At 33.2% G+C, this 21,105-nt stretch overlaps 2 protein-coding genes across 3 annotated transcripts; one reads left to right on the top strand and one right to left on the bottom strand.

The window, feature by feature from the left end:
* The first annotated feature begins 1,317 nt into the window (after positions 1-1,317).
* LOC146957897 (pleiotropic drug resistance protein 2-like) lies at positions 1,318-14,102 on the top strand. Its single transcript, XM_085739575.1, has 19 exons — positions 1,318-1,825; positions 2,133-2,253; positions 4,220-4,308; positions 7,102-7,186; positions 7,480-7,770; positions 7,861-8,852; positions 9,020-9,180; positions 9,301-9,404; positions 9,576-9,741; positions 9,823-9,918; positions 10,473-10,615; positions 10,739-11,071; positions 11,238-11,528; positions 11,616-11,699; positions 11,787-11,920; positions 12,044-12,271; positions 12,684-12,855; positions 12,972-13,226; positions 13,706-14,102. The coding sequence occupies exons 1-19, from the start codon at positions 1,434-1,436 to the stop codon at positions 13,973-13,975; spliced, it is 4,407 nt and encodes a 1,468-aa protein (XP_085595701.1). The 5' UTR covers positions 1,318-1,433; the 3' UTR covers positions 13,976-14,102.
* Positions 14,103-15,064: 962 nt separating this feature from the next.
* LOC146957896 (uncharacterized) lies at positions 15,065-20,638 on the bottom strand. 2 transcript variants are annotated; one of them, XM_085739576.1, is made up of 4 exons: positions 20,522-20,638; positions 17,786-20,334; positions 16,114-16,424; positions 15,065-15,823 (listed from the first exon to the last, which is right to left on the bottom strand). In XM_085739576.1, the coding sequence occupies exons 1-4, from the start codon at positions 20,546-20,548 to the stop codon at positions 15,456-15,458; spliced, it is 3,255 nt and encodes a 1,084-aa protein (XP_085595702.1). In that variant the 5' UTR covers positions 20,549-20,638; the 3' UTR covers positions 15,065-15,455. The 2 variants fall into 2 exon arrangements, with proteins under 2 accessions (XP_085595702.1, XP_085595703.1); XM_085739577.1 differs by lacking the exon at positions 20,522-20,638 and having other exon boundaries at positions 17,786-20,475.
* Positions 20,639-21,105: the final 467 nt, after the last annotated feature.

Raw genomic sequence — 21,105 nt, 5'->3', positions numbered from 1 at the left:
AAATAAAAAATATTTAAATTTTATTAATTATAAAGTTAAATACAGTACTATTTTTTTATTGAGTTTTTTTCTTTGATGAGTTGAGTTATTCAAATAAGAATTTAGATTATTTAAGATACTTTATTAAAAAAAAAAATAAGGAAACGTGGACTATTAGATATAGCTATGAATTGCGGATGTATCGAAATTTATGTACATACCATTAATATAATAAATAGTTGATTGAAGAAATTCAATGGTGAAACCAAATCTATTATTTATTAGATTAATTTCACAAATTTTTATAAAATTTTAAAATTATTTATTACTTTCCTTCAAAAAATAAATTTATTACTTATTAAATAACTTTAAATGCACGTATAACAAACTTTTAAAAATGATAAACAAATATCGTATGTTAGATTACATAGGAGGAATTTTGGATTTATCTAAAATCCCGTGTGCATGGTCATTAAGATAATATCATAATAATCCATTGTTAAATTGATAAAATTAAATGTTTATAATAAATTAATTAATTAAGTGGAGCAATTGATATTCATAACTTATTCTTATAAGTGAGATTTTTCTTTTCTATTTTTCAATCAAGTTCAAATTCTTTCATCAAGCGTACACCTATTTAAGAATTGAAGCAAACTATTTATTTATTTTTTAGGGTGAAGCAAACTATATTTGTTTTTTTGCAAAATGGAAGCAAACTAAAATTAGTTTGGTTTACAAGCAACACCAAGTCAAGGCGACCCAAGAGTTAGCGGTTCAAGTTATGAACTTAAGCTTCAAAATTGTATGCATTAAAAAAGTTATAAAAAAAAAAAAACTAATTTAGTTATAAGTGTTAGAAACACACTCTTTTTCTAAAAAAAGAAACACACCGTTTAACAAACATTTTTTTTAATACATTCTCTTTTATTTGTTAAAATTATATGGATTCCACCAAATTAAGTGGACCACATATGAATTTTATTCAATTAAAGAGATTGTATTGAAAAATAAATATTAGATACTAGCATTTTTCATTTGGTTGTGAGAAGTGTTAGCATTATAGTAAATAACAAAATAGTTATAGATGTCTCGTCCGGTTTAGTTAGTCGAAATTTATCCTGATTGATATAGGTTCAAACTTTAGACTCCGCAAATTTAATTCTTTTTTTTATAAGTCTTGTGTTATTTTTATTTTTAAAACCAATTACTATAAGATTTACTTTAGAGCTCTAAACATAGGATGACACTTCACCAATTGGACTAGTATTCATCTAATCCATCGCATCCTTTCCAATTATGGAGACAATAAAACACCTCAACCCTTCCAACTTCCACACATAAAGGTTTGTAGTACTAGTACTAATATCAAATTTTCCCTACCAACACCTACCTATTAGAATTTTCATTAATACTCCAAACACACACGTTATAATTTGCTCATTTAAGCAAACATGGAGGAAGGATTGGATAGAGATGATGGTTTGAGATCAATAAGCAGCCTAAGGATGAACATTGGATCTTCAAGTAGTAGAAGTTGGACATCAACAAGTGTTCCAGCTGAAGTATGGAGTGGTGATCAAGTGTTTGAGAGGAACAATAAGAAGGAAGATATTGATGATGAAGAAGAGCTCAAGTGGGCAGCTATAGAGAGGCTTCCTACTTTTGAAAGGCTAAGGAAAAGCATTGTGAAACAAGCTATAGAAAGTGGGAGATTTAGTTATGAAGAGGTTGATATATCCAAGCTTGGTATTCATGATAAGAATAAACTCATGGATGGTATACTAAGAACTATTGAAGAAGATAATGAAAAGTTTCTCCTTAAGATGAGGGAGAGGATTCATAGGTTTTTCATTCTTTTTCCTAATTTCTCTTATAAAATATCTTCTAGATCACAATTTTTATTTTATCTCGTTCATTAAGAGAAATAGCCATATAAAAATGTAGATTAATTTCAATGTTTTTCATATGTTTGAAGCTACATATCCATTTTTTTTCTTTTTATATATCAATCATGTATTGTAGTTTCTTTGAGGCAAATCATATCATATAGTAGTAATATAGAAGATTTCATTTTAATTTGGATTGTATAATATATGTGTACCGATATGATCTGCAAGACTTTTTTTTACTATATTTTTGTGTGGATTCAGGGTTGATATTGACATACCAAAAGTTGAAGTGAGATTTGAGAACTTGTTTGTTGAAGGAGATGCATTTAATGGAAGCAGAGCACTACCAACACTTGTAAATTCCACCATGAATGCGATTGAGGTATTACTAACTCTCTCTTTTGTCAGTTAACTACTCAACGGGAGGTCACCTTCCACCATTCCAATTATAGTACTGTATTTGTCTTTTTTGACCCATCCTAGCTACTCTCTATAGAAATATTTTGGGTCAGGTTAACTTGTGCCCTTAGAGCATAAGTTAAGAAATTAAAAATGAAATTAAAAGATAACTTTTGCATTGAAAATATAAAATTTTAATACAATCCTAGCTACTCTCTATAGAAATATTTTGGGTCAGGTTAACTTGTGCCCTTAGAGCATAAGTTAAGAAATTAAAAATGAAATTAAAAGATAACTTTTGCATTGAAAATATAAAATTTTAATACAATGAATGTACAATTCCCAAGAAAAAGTTTCTATGTTTAGTTTTTAAAGTTAACATTTCCCATACTTTTTTTATAAGAATTGTTTGATATTTTTACTTATTTTTTATTGAAATGAAATGTGTTATTGTAACCAAGAAATAAAATGTACACCCTCCGGTCACTATTATAAGCAAAACTTTGCATTTTACATTCATTCATTAAATGATGTATGTGGTTTATAATAAAGACTATATACATCATTAATTGAATGTATCTAAAATGTAAAGTTTTGCTTATAATAGTGACCGGAGGGTGTATTATTCTTATTGAAATAAATTGTGTTTATTACTCACAACTAAAACTGTCTTGTTTTATCATTTTTTTTTTTTGGTTACAGTCTTGTTTTATCATTGAATCAATAAGTTTCATCATATTTTATTTAATAATGTAAAATTTATTGATTAAATAGTAAAAATTAATTTATGCATAGCTCAAGATTTACGTTACTTATGATATCCATTAAAATAAGGCTTCATTGAAAAAATATGAGGCGAAATCAAGTACTAATCAAGATTATAACAAATTTGAGTGGAAATCATAATTTCATTACAATATTTTCTTATTTTTCTCTACCATTTTTCCTGAAATCGTAGGAGCTAATCTTATACTCCCTCCGGTCCTTAATATAAGAAGAAAAACCAAAAAACATCAAAATCAATGTCAGCATTAATTGTTGTAACTTTTTAAACATTTTTACAAATATACCCTTATAGAATATTGTGAAACATTAAATACATCAACTAATATTAAAAAGACAAACATTAAATGAGGGGTAAAAAAAGTCTTTTAAGCAATAACTATCCTTAAAAGTTGTGACATTTGCTTATAAATAGGACCAAAACTTTTTTTGAAAATTTTCTTATATTAAGGACCGGAGGGAGTATAGGTCTCATATCCAATTATTACTGATAAACAGTGGAAGAGGCAGCAAAGTCAGATGTATCAGGCTCAGTGGACTAATAATAGCCAAAGAAATTGTGGAGACGATATAGCTCCCTCTAGGCCTCTACAATCTTCCTTGATTGGAAACGAAATAATAATGAAAAAGAAGTCAATTGAAATGTTTCTTGTTTCAAAAGAAAAAAAAAAATTGAAATGTTTCTATCATTGCATTAATGTTGAATTTATGGAAAGATATGAACCATAATACTACAATGAAATTAAAATTAAAGTAATTAATTTGTATCGTTTAAATTTCTGCTCCCTCCAAATATAAGTAAAAACGAGTCAAAAAAATTGAAGTATTTAAACCAAATTTTGAACAAATACATTCGTTTTTTTTGACTCATTTTTATTTATATTTCGTAACATTGAACTATCTTAATTGAAACTATTTTTAACTAAATTTTATTTATCTCTTGGTTAAACATTACTCCATATTACAAAATATTCTTTATATCAGATAACAAAAGATTAAGACAAAAGAAGCATTAAATGAAATTAGATTGGTTCTGTATTATCTCATTACCTTTCCAACCACTACATTTAATAATTCTCCTTAACTTAGTTGTTGTCCATGCAATTGTCAAAAAAGCATTGTACCATAACGATATTTCCTCTATTCATGGTTTATGAAAAAAACAGGGAGTACTTGGAGCAATCAAGCTTCTTCCTTCAAAGAAAAGTGTTATCAAAATCCTAAAAGGGGTTAGTGGAATTGTCAGGCCAGCAAGGTAATTGATGGAACCATATTTATTAATGCTTATTTTTTGGTGAATAGTACTTCATATTTATTAATGTTGTTGCATTACACAGTTCACTTTTTAATTTAACAAAAAGAGGATTGATATATTAGTGTTATGTTAATGTTTGTACTCCATATTTTTTTACTATTTGGTCCAGACCTTAATTTCTTAATTATTAATCTATGCATTAAAGAGGTTAGTTTCAAGAAAGTAAAACAAAAAAAATTGGTGAACCATAAAATACATGTTGAATGTTTGTTTTTGGTTAATTAAGACATATGAGTTTGTCTGGTGGCGTGAAGTTTGAATTTTAGAGTGTGCTCTTCTGATAGATTTAGATTTGATTTCCTTCAATGTCAATTTCAGTACGCTAATCTAAACATAGTTTTTGATCTAATTTTAAACGGGTCCTACTATATGGGTGTTCACGGATTGTATTCGTTTAGTTTTGGGAGGAAAACTCATCTAATCCAATCTCTTTGGTTTTGTTATTTGTTCATCCAATTGGTAATTTCGTTCGTTTTAAAATCCAATCTAATCAGAAAGAATTCGGTTTGGATTGGATTGGTTTTCGATTTTCATTGTTGTTTATTTTTTTAATTTTTTTTAAAGAAAATTTATTATTTATGACATTTCATAAAAAATGTAAGGTTACGAAAAAGATGAATAAATGTAAAATAAAAGCAACATAAAACAAATAAAAATAGTAGATTAACGAAAATAGTTACAGAATCATATATCAATAATATTTTTCAAAAGAAGAAAAAAAGTCAGCACTATTAAAGAACAAGTCTAAAAAATAGTTACATAATCGTAAATAAAAGAAACATTTATGAACAAATTATATAATAATATATATACAAGTATAAATATTTTGGTTTGGATTGGATCGGATCGATTTATACTATGGAAACCGAAAACCAATCCAAACCATTTAAAATTGCGGTTCTTTTTTCGGTTTTTTGTTTTCGGTTTTTGGTTTTGTTCGGTTTTTTGTTTTTCGCTTCGGATATTGCCATTATTGGATTGGATTGGACATAAACGCTTCTAAATCCTACAAGTACACGGTGATACTTAACCCCTCTGGTTAGTTGATCATGTGGCCGGTTATTCACCGGAAACTTTCTCTCTTTCTCTTTCGAAGAATTTTCTTCGGTTCCTGAGGGATCCAAATTGTTCCTTAACACTTTGTTGGATGAGAAAAGTCTTCAAAGAGTCTATTTTGATTGATTGAGAAGAAAATGAAAAAGGACAAAAAAGAATCACGTGAAAGTTAAAAAACTATTCAAGTCTATATTGTTTGTATTAGTTTACTAGGGTGCAAAAGACTCGTGGAGAGGTTAGTTTTCTAGGTTGAAAAAAGTTTAACATATTACGATATTTTTATCACATTTCAATTTTGTTTGAGATATTTATGTTATTTTATTAAAAAAAAAAAAAAAGCTTCTCTAAACCAAATACAATATCATGAGGTTGACTTTACTTACCATAAAAGAGAAAAGGTTATATAGTTGTTCACTTTGGTTGAACATTGAGTTCCAAAAATTTATTTTCTTTTGGAAAACGTATTCTCTTATGATTGACATGTGAAAAATGTTCATTTCACCACTTAAGCTTTGATTGATAAATAAGAAACGCAAAAGAGAGACATAAGCCAGAGAAGTTGCTTAATAATAGTACTCCCTCCGTCCCGGAATAACTGACCCATTTTCTAAAAAAAAGTGTCCCAAAATAACTGACCCATTTCAATTTTCAATACAACTTTCATCATTCCCAATACAATATAACACTAAATAATACTACTTTTATCATTCCCAATACAATATATTCCACTTTCCCCTTTATTTATACACTTTTCTTAATCTGTGTGAAAAACCAAAGTAGGTCAATTATACCGGGACGGAGGTAGTATGTCACATGTGAGACTGTGGAAAGAGACTAATAAGAGAGAATAAAACTACTATGGGATCCACACATTTTTGGGGTTTTCTCCAAATTGAGCCCCCAGCACTCCAATCATAATCAAATTGAGTACTGGAGAGGGCATATTTGTGTTGTTTGGAAGATGTTATTTGGACAAAAACAAGTTGACATGTATGTCAGACATCACTTTTTCTCTACATGCATGTTGGACATCATATTTGAAATATTTTCTAAGAGATTGATTAATGATTTAGTGGGTCATACTAGTGAATCTTATTAAGCTATCATTTGTGGTTATCTTTTTTGTAAATTAACAATAAATAAAGCAAAGTAAATGAAATACATATTGAACTAATGCATTTTTGTGTTCATCATCATGCGAAGTAAATTGAAACCGCATATTTATACGGTGTTTAATGTAAAAACTTGTGTCCAAAAATCACTTATGTTGTTTTTTAAGGTTTTTAATCTCTAACATTATATGTGGTTCAATAATCAAACTAGTAGAAAAATATGGTAAGTGTATGTTATGTAAATAGTGCATATAATCAAACTAGATAACTCATTTTGGGACGGATGAAGTATAATTGCATAAACTAATATCATATTTTAACATTTTTTAATCATTTGATATATTTTTTAAACAGATTTTTTTTATTCATAAAATAGTCTATTTTTCTCTTTGGTTTCTGTTAGACTAAATAATAGGTTCTATTTACTCTCTCTCTCTTCATAATTTCTTCTCCATACTACCAAATAATATTTACAAAAGCATCAATGTTTTATTTAGTGACATAATAGCATTGCTTACTTTTATTTTTCTTCTGATATTTATTATCTTTCTCAAACACTGATCAGAGTGACATTGCTATTGGGACCTCCTGGATCAGGAAAAACTACACTGCTACAGGCACTTGCTGCCAAACTGGACAGAGATTTAAGGGTTGGTTGGCCATCCTCTTTCTCCATTTCAAGTTTCTTTCAAACAATGCAATCATACTTTCATATCATTTTAAGATTCATGGATTTAAATAATGCTTGATCATGCATATAAATATGAAAATGTATATGATTGAGGACATTTATACACATTAACCAATCAAAAAGTTAAAGATGTATTAACATATAACTAAAAGGAACAATGTGCTGATATAAGAACTATTCATCATAAAACATAATACTTCACATTTTAAGGAATGTGGTAAACCATTGACTATGACTGGCCTTCTATAATAGGTATCAGGAAGAGTCACTTACTGTGGTCATGAGTTATCAGAATTTGTTCCTCAAAGAACATGTGCATATATTAGTCAACATAATCTTCACCATGGAGAGATGACAGTAAGAGAGACACTGGATTTTTCGGGACGATGCTTGGGAGTTGGAACAAGGCATGACCTACTTGTCGAAACGACAAGGAGAGAAAAGCAAGCAGGAATCAAACCTGATCCAGATATAGATGCTTTCATGAAAGCCACTGCAATGAGAGGTCAAGAAACAAGTTTGATCACAGATTATGTTCTTAAGGTTTGATGCCTTTGTTTTTATTTGATTACTATACTTTCATTCAGCATTATTATATTCATCGCTTTCTGATATGAATGAAAATGGACTCAGATTCTTGGATTGGAAATGTGTGCTGATACTATGGTGGGAGATGAGATGAGAAGGGGAATATCTGGTGGAGAAAAAAAACGGTTAACTACCGGTGAGATGCTGGTAGGACCTGCAAAAGTTTTCTTAATGGATGAGATCTCGACCGGTCTAGATAGTTCTACAACCTTCCAAATAGTCAGATTCTTGAGAGAGCTAGTTCATACCATGGATGTTACAATGATAATCTCTCTTTTACAACCTGCACCAGAAACATTTGATCTTTTTGATGACATAATCTTACTTTCAGAAGGTCAGATTGTCTACCAAGGTCCACGCGAACATGTTCTCAATTTTTTCGAGAGCGTTGGATTCAAATGTCCAGAAAGGAAAGGAGTTGCAGATTTCTTACAAGAGGTTACATCTAGAAAGGATCAAGAGCAGTACTGGTTCATAAGGGACAAACCTTACCATTATATCAGTGTTCCTGAGTTTGTAACTCACTTCAATAATTATAGCATTGGACAACAGCTTTCTGAAGAGCTAGGTGTTCCTTATGACCGCGCGAAAACTCATCCCGCTGCATTGGTTAAGGATAAATATGGAATCTCAAAACTAGAACTCTTCAAGGCATGTTATGCAAGAGAGTGGCTACTGACAAAGCGCAGCGCTTTTATATACATATTCAAGACTACTCAGATTATGATTATGTCTTTGATTGCTATGACAGTGTTTTTTAGAACAGAAATGAAATATGGTCATCTTGAAGATGGGAGAAAATTTTATGGTGCATTATTCTTCAGTTTGATTAATATAATGTTCAATGGAATGGCTGAGCTTGCAATGACTATTTTTAGACTTCCTGTTTTCTTCAAGCAGAGAGATTTGTTATTTTATCCTGCTTGGGCTTTTGCACTTCCCATATGGATCCTTAGAATCCCTCTCTCTTTTCTGGAGTCAGGATTATGGGTTGCCCTTACTTATTATACCATAGGGTTTGCTCCAGCTGCAAGTAGGTATGAAAATTCAAAATTTTTGTTTATATTTTAAAAGGTTATAAATGCTGATACAGGTAGACCTATAACTTTTTAATTCCTTGTGTGAAAATTAGTAAGTGATTTTTTCGACTTGCCAGTAGCAAGAAGTAATCTGATTCAAGACTGATTTTGTACAACTGTAACAGATTCTTTTGTCAGTTATTAGCATTCTTCTGCGTTCATCAAATGGGTCTATCTCTATTCCGATTCATTGCTGCTCTTGGAAGAACAATGGTTGTAGCAAGTACATTTGGTACCTTTGTGCTGCTACTTGTTTTCTTACTTGGTGGCTTCATTATCGCCAGAGGTGAGCATTATTATTTATTGTTTTGCACCTAATAAACTTCATTGGTCAAATTAAATATGCATGACAGGAAACAAGGTATTCGAACAATGGCTCAAGCTACTTTAATAATGTCCTTTACAGATGACATTGAACCATGGATGATATGGGGCTATTATGCTTCTCCTATGATGTATGGTCAGAACGCTATTGCCATCAATGAGTTCCTTGACAAAAGATGGAGTGCAGTAAGATCCTTAACATATGAAAAAAAAAAAAAAACTCTAGGATTTCATTTTCTTGCAAAATGTATTCATTTATCATATGATATTAATTTTGATGCATTAGTGTGAAACTTTTTATACTTGCTTTTAAGATAGATGTGATTAAAGTCAAATATATTCAATGATGCTTTACAGCCAAATTTAGATCCAAGAATTCCTGAACCTACAGTTGGGAAGGCTCTTCTCAAGGCTAGAAGCATGTTTACAGAAGATTATTGGTACTGGATTTGTATTGGTGCTCTCTTAGGCTTTTCACTGCTCTTCAACATTTGTTTTATCATCGCCCTCACATTTTTGAATCGTAAGTCTCCATACTGCTTATTTCTGATTCAGTTTCTGCTATAAGACTGTCTCTAACAAAGGTCTAAAAGCTAAATTGCAGCATTTGGAGATTCTAAGTCCATTGCTCTGGAAGAGGAAAATGAGAAAAAGGAAGCAACAAATGAGAGTTATGTTACAAAATCTAAATCATTGGAAAGTAATTACTCAACCTTGCCCTTTTCTTTTTTGTGAAATGTATAAAAAGATTTATGTTTTTAGGAACTAAATGTCAGTTTGATTGGAAAAGATGTTTTTTACAAAAGGGGCACATTGTTTTCATTTTGTCTCATATATTATAAAATTTTAAAAACAGCTTTTTCTTTATTTTTTACTTTTCATGTACAAATATTTGAATAAAGAAAACGTGAGAAAACAAAGTGACAGTTTCATAATTAAAGTAAAATAAAAAACGTTTTGCAAAACCAAACAGCCCTAAACTTCATTCTGGTAAGGTACAAACATGTCAACTAACTTACTCCTGGAATATGACTACTATATATCATAGCAAGCTGTGAGATAAATACTTGATTCATTCTTCGATATAGTTGGTTTCATAAGAATGTGTATTTTTGTCCTGCGTAGTTTGAAATGATTATTCTATTCACGCACTCCTAGGATTTGCTGTGTTTTTAATATTCACACCAAGTATCTGTTAGCATAATATACTTCCTGTTGAAATGCAAACTAATAAAATAAAATGATTATATGCAGACATTGAAATGGCAGAAAGAAATACCGTAGAGAGTCCAATTCTCAAAGCAGACACTGCAACAACCAAGAGTGGGATGGTGTTACCTTTCAGGCCACTATCACTTGCCTTTGATCGCGTAAATTACTACATCAATATGCCAGCCGTAAGTTCTGCACACTCTACCTTCATTTTAATCATCTCCAATTATAATGCACTTCAGCATTGTTTTTCACTGCTCTATATTCCTCTTGTTGCCTTATGATGTCTTAATGGTGTTTGCATACAGGAAATGAAAAAACAAGGAATTGAAGAGAGTAGGCTCCAATTACTAAGAGATGTAAGTGGTGCTTTCAGGCCTGGAGTACTAACAGCATTAGTTGGTGTAACTGGTGCTGGAAAAACCACACTAATGGATGTTCTTGCTGGAAGAAAAACTGGTGGTTATATTGAAGGAAGCATTAGCGTATCTGGTTATCCAAAGAACCAAGCAACTTTTGCGCGAATCAGTGGATACTGTGAGCAAAATGATATTCACTCTCCAAATCTTACTGTCTATGAATCTATTGTTTTTTCAGCTTGGCTACGTCTCAGTAAGGAGGTCAACAAAGAAACACAGAAGGTGTGCTTTATTTTAATCAACTCTTGCATATATCTAACTCCAAACCTAAACCCCCTCGTGAACTTTTTTTGCAGCATGCTTTATTCAGTAAAATATGTAGCCAAATAGTCCCCACCGATGTAATTTTACGAACAGATTAATTCTTAACCATCCTCTCTTACTACAGATGTTTGTGGAAGAAGTTATGAAGCTTGTTGAGCTACAACCAGTGAGGAATTTTTTAGTAGGTCTTCCTGGCATAGATGGTTTATCAACAGAACAAAGAAAGAGACTCACCATTGCTGTAGAATTGGTTGCCAATCCTTCAATCATCTTTATGGATGAGCCTACATCAGGCCTTGATGCTAGAGCTGCAGCAATTGTTATGCGTACTGTCAGAAATACAGCAGATACAGGGAGAACTGTGGTCTGCACAATTCACCAACCAAGCATTGATATATTTGAATCTTTTGATGAGGTATAAATTTTCAAAATTTGAGAGATGGGCTTTTACTTGTATGAGTTATGAAAAAATAACGCTCTCTCAATACCATCTTTCATTCAGCTGCTTTTGATGAAGAGGGGAGGACAAATAATATACAGTGGTCCCCTTGGACAACAATCTCAGAAGCTTATTAAGTACTTTGAGGTGAGTATGACTTCGGCACGGCAAAATATAAAAAATTCTCAAATTCTTAAGTTCTATAAATTTATAAACTATGTGAACCTTTTGCAGGCTATTCCAGGAATACCTAGGATTAAAGATGGACATAATCCTGCCACATGGATGTTGGAGATCAGTTCTCCAATAGTTGAGTCTCAGCTTCGTGTAGACTTTGCAGAATTGTATATTAAGTCAGAATTGTATCAGTTAAGTTTTAGTTGAAGTTGCGTTCCCATATGACTACCTTCATTCCAAAAAAAAAAGACTTAAGCACCAGTGTTCCTTTTTTCAATCTTATTAGACACATTTCTGATATAAGTTCTTTTCAGGACGAATCAAGAACTTATTAAAGAGCTAAGCGCACCAGTACCAGGAACAAAAGATATTAATTTCGCTACTAAACACTCCCGTTCTTTTATTACTCAATGCAAAGGTTGCTTCTGGAAACAGCGATGGTCCTACTGGAGGAATCCTCAATATAATGCCATCCGGTTTTTTATGTCGCTATCTGTAGGTGTCATTTTTGGACTTGTTTTCTGGAACAAAGGAGATAAAATGTAAGTCCATATGTTTGCCAAGTTTGTATTGTATTTAAAAATACAATTAGCTGTTAAATTCTAACCTTTGATATGAAAACACGTGAATCAAGTACGATCAAGAATAGCATATGTTCCTAGTTGGACAGTAACAGAACGACTTAAAGCTATGTTCACATAGAATGACACTTTCTATTGATATCATAAATTGAATGAAAAATAAGTAGGAATCATCAATATCTTGTCAAATAATTATTAACCAACATTATCATAAGATTGCTGAACCATCTAGAAGAGCTCTTGTTGATCTCTATTTTGTTGTTGAAAAAGACAACAATATATTTATCAACATCCTCAAAAAGGGGGAAAGATGATTAATTTCATGCTCACGAAATGTGAATTAGGTGATGACAAATTATTTTTTCGGCTGCAGACACAAGGAACAGGATCTTTTGAATTTAACAGGAGCTATGTATTCAGCTATTTTATTTCTTGGAGCCACCAACACTTCCTCGGTTCAACCTGTCGTAGCAGTAGAACGAACAGTCTTCTACCGTGAAAGAGCGGCCGGAATGTACTCAGCTCTCCCTTATGCAATTGCTCAGGTAAATCAAGTTGATCCTTTCACACACACGAAAACAGGAAGGAAAAAAAAAGCACCAGTTAATTGAATTTCCAATGACTAAGCAAACTTATGAAATCTACAAGCATTGACTTGCAGGTAGCAATAGAATGTATATATGTTGCAATCCAAACACTTGCGTATACCCTTATCCTTTACTCAATGATGGGGTTCCCTTGGCAAGCTGACAAGTTTATCTGGTTCTACTACTTTATATTCATGTCCTTTGTCTACTTCACACTTTATGGAATGATGACTGTGGCTCTGACACCAAACCACCAAATTGCTGCAATTGTTATGTCCTTCTTTCTAATGTTCTGGAACATATTCTCAGGTTTCGTGATCCCCAAATCGGTATGTTTAACAAAAAAATGATCAAATATATTTATAGTCCATGAGTGTCAAAACAAACTTCATATTAGTATGCATGAGTAAAGGAATATAGTCTAGGCCGGCCCAACATGTTTAGAGGCCTAAAACAAATTTTTGCTGAGTTTAAGGCTTGAACTTTTGTCCAAGAAGATATAAGGCCATAGTCTTGACCAACTAAGCTAGGAAAACATCTATAATTAAATTGTCATAATATATTTATAACTAATTTGAATTTTTCTGAAGCCTGTTTTTAGCCCAAAATTTTGAGGCCTAAAGCCCTAACCAGGGCTGGCTCTGAATATAGCTTTCACATTATTAAGAACATGTATTGTTGAAATCTTTCTGCAATCCATTCCATATTTCCAGGTTGATAACCAAGAATTTTCACAAAGAAGTTGGTATCATAGTTCTTAATGTCTTTTCTCTTATCATAATACATTGATTATGTAACTGCTTTGCAGCAAATTCCAATATGGTGGAGATGGTATTATTGGGCGTGTCCAACTGCTTGGACCGTATATGGTCTACTGACATCACAGTTGGGTGACAAAGAGACTCTAATTGAGGTACCTGGAGCTGGAACAATATCAGTAAAAGCATACCTCAAGAAAGAGATGGGCTTTGAATATGACTTCATTGGAGCTGTTGCTGTGGCTCACATTGCTTTTGTAGTTGTGTTTCTTTTTGTATTTGCTTATGGCATCAAAGTCTTTAATTTCCAGAAGAGGTAAATAATACAGAATGAAAAACAGAAAGAACCAATAGAAATTAAGTACAAATGAAAGAGAGATATTTAAACTTAAAGATTTCTGTATCATAAATAGCTTGAAAATAAACAAATACATTTTTAGCTTTCAATACCTCGTTCATTTGCAGTCTGGAATTTTTCACTTGCATCTACATATTCAGCTTTGGCACTAATATGTTTTCCAAATTATCTCATTTGAGATGGTAATGATTCATATGCATGTTGCAATTGAAAACATTTAAAAGAAGTTGCAGATATTACGGTAAGAATATGAACCATCTTTCAAACAAGTTTAAGACTTGTGAAGAAGAAATTGATTGGTTATTCTTCCTTCAGTGTTGCTGCATAATATCAGTGGACATTAGATGTGTACAGATCAATTGTTGAAATATAAGAGTCGCTTGACTTATCTTATAGAGTGTACATTGAACAAATTTTATCTCACATCCAAGTTGCCCAGGAAATGAACCTGCAGAGTATAACGATCCAAACAGATGCCATGAACCTGCAGAGTATAACGATCCAAACAGATGCCATGGTAGTTGTGGAACACATCATGAGCAGAAAATGTATTACTACTACAATCATTGAACTGATAATTCTTGATTGTAAAACCATTATGAGCTCTTTTAGACAAGTATCCTTCTGTTTTATGAGTAGACAAATTAATGTAGAAGCTTATAGATTAGTGGTGGGATTTGGATGGGGCATATCCCAACCATAGATTATGTTTCTTGTTTTTCTGTTTCTGATGTTCTTTAAATGAAACTGTCTTAACTTTGGGGGGGTGGGCAAAAAAGGGCACCCAACAAAAGACAAGCACATATTTTGGATTTCACTCCTCTCCTGCGTCTAGTTTGTATTCGTTATCGACAGTAATAAACTGAATTATTCCAATGAACTGGTTTTAGATGTAATCAATAGTAAAAATTAAAAAGAAAAAGTGCAGCATCTGGTAAATTTAGTAAAATTTACACATTTAATATTTCATAAAAAATAAATACATTTTACGTAATTCCTAAAACTTCAATAGTATCATTTCCAATACATCACAAATTAAATTGACGCCATATTTCAAAGGAGAGAAGGTGCCTAAAAAGGAATTCATTCCAAATAGATGTTCATACATAAGCTAACTATGGAGGGAACAAATTGGTACTTTCCCACACATGTATTCATGGGTTAAGTATCATCAATTGTGGATGGCCTTGGTGACTGTCTAATCATCCTTAACCCTTGTATTTAAATGAAATAACATTTTAAGAACATTGGATACATTCATCCTGAGCGGTCATATAATTCACAAACAGAAAAAGAACTCATACAAAGGACTCTTGTCTGAAATTGCAGATCCTGTCCTGTATACAAGAACTGCTAACTTAAGTATAGGTTAAGACAAATTATGCAATTCGAACACTCAAATTTTAGAACTGGGACCCATGAATTTTTTGAAACGGTTATGATCACCGCCTCTCGTCGGTTTTAACAGGATCCTTATCCAGATCATCAATATCCTTCCTGCTCTTTACCGTACTCCAATTCTTGCTATTGAAATCTAGTTTCTCCAAGTCCTCTGCAATTGCCACATAACCATAAAGAAAACTCTCCACTTTGTCTCCCTGATCTGTCTCTTCAATGTTACAGCTTGTGACCCCTCCGGATTTTATCCTCTCATAATCAGCTCTCCCCCGGTTGCTATCAGAAAGATATTTATGAATCCTCTCTGCATCTCCCAGCCCAACAAATGTGCCCAAGAACTTCACCAGAATAGTACTTTGGTCTGCAGGCTTCCCTAAGCATAATTTGATTCGTCCCCTCACAAAACCTTTACCTGCAAAGCATGAAAAGAAATAAAAAATTGCAAATGTGCATTTTTCATAAGGCAACAATTGGTGAGTAAAGAATGGGGTATGCATTTTTCATAGTCCTGTCCCCCTTTACTCAATAAGTATGTAATGTTTTCATAAGGACGAATTACAGTTCCGTGCAGTTTGTATAATAAATGGGGTATGCATGTATAAAATCAAACATAGAACTAAGAAATACTTGGTCCATTAAAAATCATATTGAGTTTGAATAATTATTATTGCACGGTATATTAACATTCAAACAAAAACTCACCTCTTATAAACGCCTCAATTGTTTCCATACTTATAACCTTCCAGTTTTGAGGATTGTCATCAGACATTGAAATATTATGGATGATAACAACTGGTGGCCAAAGAATCAAATCCTCCTTTTGGGCCAAAGCTTCAGCATGGGGCAAGACCTGGGGAACCCAGGTTACTGTATCTTGAGGAATATCAGTATCCCATCCCATCATAACACATATTGCTTTGTGAAGACCCAAGTGTTTAGCTCTCATCCCAGCCTTATGGGACATAAAAGCATGAGTAACTAAGCTTCGAGTGTCCATGAATTCCTTTGAGGAACTGTACCATAAAGGAAAATAAACAGGACAAAAAAAATGAGTTACGAGTCTATAAAAATAATACACTTAATCTTAAAAAATGAAACTTGCTGATAACCTATACATCATAAACTTCTGTCAAGCATAAAAAATGTACAGGAGCAATTTAGAAAGATATAAATCCACTATTTTCATTATAATATATCTGACAAAATTCAAGTTTGAATCCAAAGAAGAAACTTTGCAAGTGCTGCTGATAAATAAAAGTTGGCTGTGCTTCTTATGATAATAACTAAAGCCAACAGAGAGAAAAACTATAGATCATATTTAGAATATTATAATCTCTAACAGTTATCAGAGATAGCCTCAAAATTATCTATCATTTTATAATGCATCAATGAATATAGCAGCATATCTAAGTAATTAGCCTTCTGGTTCGTTAAAGCAATAACAGAGTATAGCCGCTTGTATGTCATCAACTTCCATAGAGTAGCTAAGAATTAAGATTAGGGACTCTGGTTCTCCCAACCATAGATTCCCTCTAAAGGAAAAAAAAAATATGATGAAAAAAATTGATTCGGAACAACTTACTAGAATAATGCTCACAAGAAAAATAGTTTAAAACCTATATTAACAATTCCAGATTCAGATTAATCCTAATTGTTATACATATACAGCATATCTATTTGAGCACTGTAAACCTCCACCTGGTTCCACTAAAAATCTAAAACCGGAAGTTACTTACAACCATACTCCTAATAGGAAATTCAATCTACATGACCAACAATCCTAATTGTCTAAGAAGTTATAACCTAGCTGTATTCTCTTCTCATTACTATGCCATGGCATGTTAAAGCAATCTTTTTTTATGAAGATCATAGGCCATAAAAACCTTTCAGGTCCCAATTTATCCTAGCAGTGTTCCTTTTCTTCCCAAATAAATAGTCACGAACTTTGAAGGCATCCAGAGGCTAAAATAATTACTTAAATCATGTACATTAGCAAAAAACTATAGTTAAATGCTAGCTCTAGCAAACATTAAATCTAACTCCAAAACTAAGCAGCATAGTAGCAAACTTATAATTGGTTTGCAGCATCAAAAGCATGTACACCACTTCTGCAAGATTTGTGACTCATGTTCATCCACAGAGCAATTTACCATATGTTTGATCTTATTGGCATGGGATTGGTGCTATCAAACTGTCCATGAATTCCCCTTAATGAAGTACAACAACTATGCCTGATAAACTAAAGCGTGATCCTAAGAATAATACTACATGTAATTGACACCACCTGTAAGTTAAATAATAGGGACCTCCTGATGCAATATGTTTATAGAAGTGCTCCATTTGATAAAAGAGCATTATAGAGAAGAAAACAGACCTTCTACCACATACGATGCAGTACAAACAACCAGCTTTTCCTTGTTTCTGATACCTTCTTTGGACAGGTAGGTTCAGATTCAAGTTCTTGGAGTACGTTAAGAAATTCTCATGTACCATTTGTAAAAACTCCTCAGAGCCCTCAGTTGGCTCGGGTTCTGCAGCACTTGCCACATCTTCATATGATTCGTCATTAATCGTATGCTTGTTCTCATTATATCCATGATGATACTTTTTCCAACCTTTAGGTTGTTTTTGATTTGCATTTCGCCTAGAAAAATGCTGAGGTTTATACCAGTTTGATGAACTAGACTTTGAATGATGTCTTATATTTTGATTGGAATACTTCTGAAATCGAAATGATGGTCTTTGTACATGTCCCATAGAAACTTGAGGTGATATCCTCTTATCAGAAGGAAAACCTTCTCCATTCTCCAACTCATTGTATTTATTCTTATGCTGCCTGTATATCTTATGGTTGGATCCAACATTTTTATATGAATACGCCATATTCATGTCTTCATCATCTACCCACTCTTCACTTTCATAATAATCTTGATATTCTTCAGCCGCACCCCATTTACTTGATTTCATTTTTCTCAAATCACGAACATCTATTTCTTCATTGGCATAGTATTTTCTTTTCACAAGTCTATCTGAATGGTTATGAATGCCAACATGCTGACTCATTTCCTGCACTCTGCCAGCTTGTCTGTAGGTTTCTAAATCATGCTTAGACAGAGGTGAACTCTGAAACCTTTCTTGCTGATGCCCTGGAGCGCCATCTCTTCGAGATTCATATTCTGTTCTATAATTTGATATTTGATGATATGCCTCTGGTGCATCCAGATATGAAACTTCATAATCATTTGGCATTCTTTTTCTAATTTCAGTATGATTATATCCAGAACGCAAATAGCCATCACCCTGTTTTGATTGAATTGATGTTCTTCTCATATCATGATAGTCTACATATGTTGGATCCTGCGATGCAGGGTGGTTATGCTCATGCATAATATCCCTTCTTGGATTTCCATAATAATCTTCACTCTTACCAGTTCTATCTAAATCTGGACGTGAGATGTAATGTCTGGACAACTCCCTGTTATCATACTCCATTACAGCTTGCTCATAGTCCAATCGACCATTAGGAGCTACCCTTCTAGGTATATCATCATACTGGTATATATATTCATCTTGTGCTGCTCTGGAATGTGATCTGTAATTAAAATAATCTGCATGCTCAGACCTGGAAGGACTTAACTCACATTGATGGTCGCACCTAATATTCCTCTGCCCAATTTCAGGACCCCTACTAGTGTCTATAGGTGGCCTTTGGCCATGTCCACTAAACCCTGCACCTTCTGCAAGTTTTCCGCTGCTCCTAGGCTGATCATAAGATGAAAGTGAACAGACACCATCACCATGCGAGCATAGAAAATCACTCCTCCTCGTTTCCATGGAGCAGTTTCCATAATCCCTCAAGTGAGAAGTACCTGTAAAATCCTTTGCGTAAGAGGGAGATAATGTGGAATAGGAAGCATCCCTATCTCTTGCATAAAACATTGTTTTATCAGCCCCACTATGGGATTGTGTGATGGGTTTCCTATCCACAGGAAAATGCTCTCGGTGATGCAGTCTTTCATGCTCAAATATCCCTGTTCCCTCACCGTGGGATTCTGTGATGGGTTTCCTATCCACAGGCAAATGCTCTCGGTGTTGCAGCCTTTCATGCTCAAATCTCCCTGTTCCTCCACCGTGGGATTCTGTAATGGGTATCTTATCCACATGCAAATTTTCTCGGTGATGCAGCCTTTCATGCTCAAACCGTCCTGTACCCCCACCATGGGATTCTGTAATGGGTATCTTATCCACGGGCAAATGCTCTCGGTGATGCAGCCTTTCATGCTCAAATCTCCCAGCTGGCACACTCCTTGACGGTGGAGGCAAACGCCCACCATCTTCTTCGTCATATCCTGATGTTACACTTACACCACCAGTATCCGGAATAGACCTATATGAACTTCCAACTTCATTTTCACTTCTCAAAAACCTCTGATTCACAATACTCTTTCCACCACCTAATCTGCTTTCAATCAAATCCTTATCTCCATCAAGATAAACACGTTTCATATCCAAATTTTCGTCGTCGTCAGCACCACCATAATCCATGGTTTTTGAATACCCATATCTAGGTCTCAACCCTGAAGTTGATGGTGAAGTACTTCTACAACCAACCCCGTCATTAAAAAGTGACCTTTTCCTCATTTGATCAACAGGAGGAGACCTAGATTGAACCCTACCACTTGTTCTACCATTCAAATGCCAATCAGAATCCCTCCCTTCAAATCCATCACCACCACCCCTTTTGCTACCACTGCCAACTCTTCTAACTCCATCCACCTTCAGAGGACTCAATTTCACCGGCGACGGATCCAACCCATCACGACGGTTTCTCCTAAACGGGTCAGGACCCGAATCAACCCTTTGCTGGGTACGCAACTTGGGAGAGAGAGAAACTGAAACATGATCTTCTTCGCGCTGTCTGAACTGCATAGTTGTTAATTGAGTAAACAAAAGTAAACCCTAAATACCCTTTTAGTTGAATTTAGGAATAAATCGAGAAAAAAAGGAAATTTTGTAAAAGGGAAAAAACCCTAGTGATCTTGAAACCCTAACCCTAGAAAAGGGGATTAAGATAGAAATGAAGCTAAATTGAAGATGCAATTGATCAAACCTTTTGAGGAAAAACGCGAAGTTGCATGATCGATGTAATAGGAATGGTGAGAGTTTGAGTCAAAGTGTGAAGTGAATGAGAGTAACTGAAAATGGAATTCACAAGATTGTTTTGTTTAGATTCATTGTTTTCTCGTTTATGCGATATATACTCTTTTTTGTACTTTTCTTTTTATGGAATAGTAGTATAATAATACAACTCCACTTGTATTAATCAATTATTTAGCTAATTATTTCCTTCAAAAAAAAATTTATTTAGCTAATTATTGTAATTTTGTCCAAAAAATCTAATTATTGTACATATCTAAGCATTTAATTTAATTAAGTTCTCTAAATAATTTACCTTAGTTTTTTTTTTTGATACAAATTTACCTTAGTTTTTAAAATGCATGATAAATATTGAGTTTTGTTCACAAGACCACTAATTCTAAGAGTTAAAATGTCAAAATTGTTAAGTCGAATGCCGTAACTTATATTCGAACTTTAATGACCCCTGAGTTCTAAAAATTTCTCTTTTCAGCATTCGTTCAGAGAAGACAATCAGTGTGCAGACTTTATGGCCAAACTTAGAACTTCGGACTTTAT

The sequence above is a fragment of the Medicago sativa genome, chromosome 1, assembly GCF_051527215.1.
Source record: "Medicago sativa cultivar Bolivia chromosome 1, Bolivia_mono, whole genome shotgun sequence".
In the NCBI taxonomy this organism is placed as follows: domain Eukaryota; kingdom Viridiplantae; phylum Streptophyta; class Magnoliopsida; order Fabales; family Fabaceae; genus Medicago; species Medicago sativa.
Note: the sequence above shows the minus strand (reverse complement) of the source record. Positions and strands in the feature narration are given on the sequence as shown.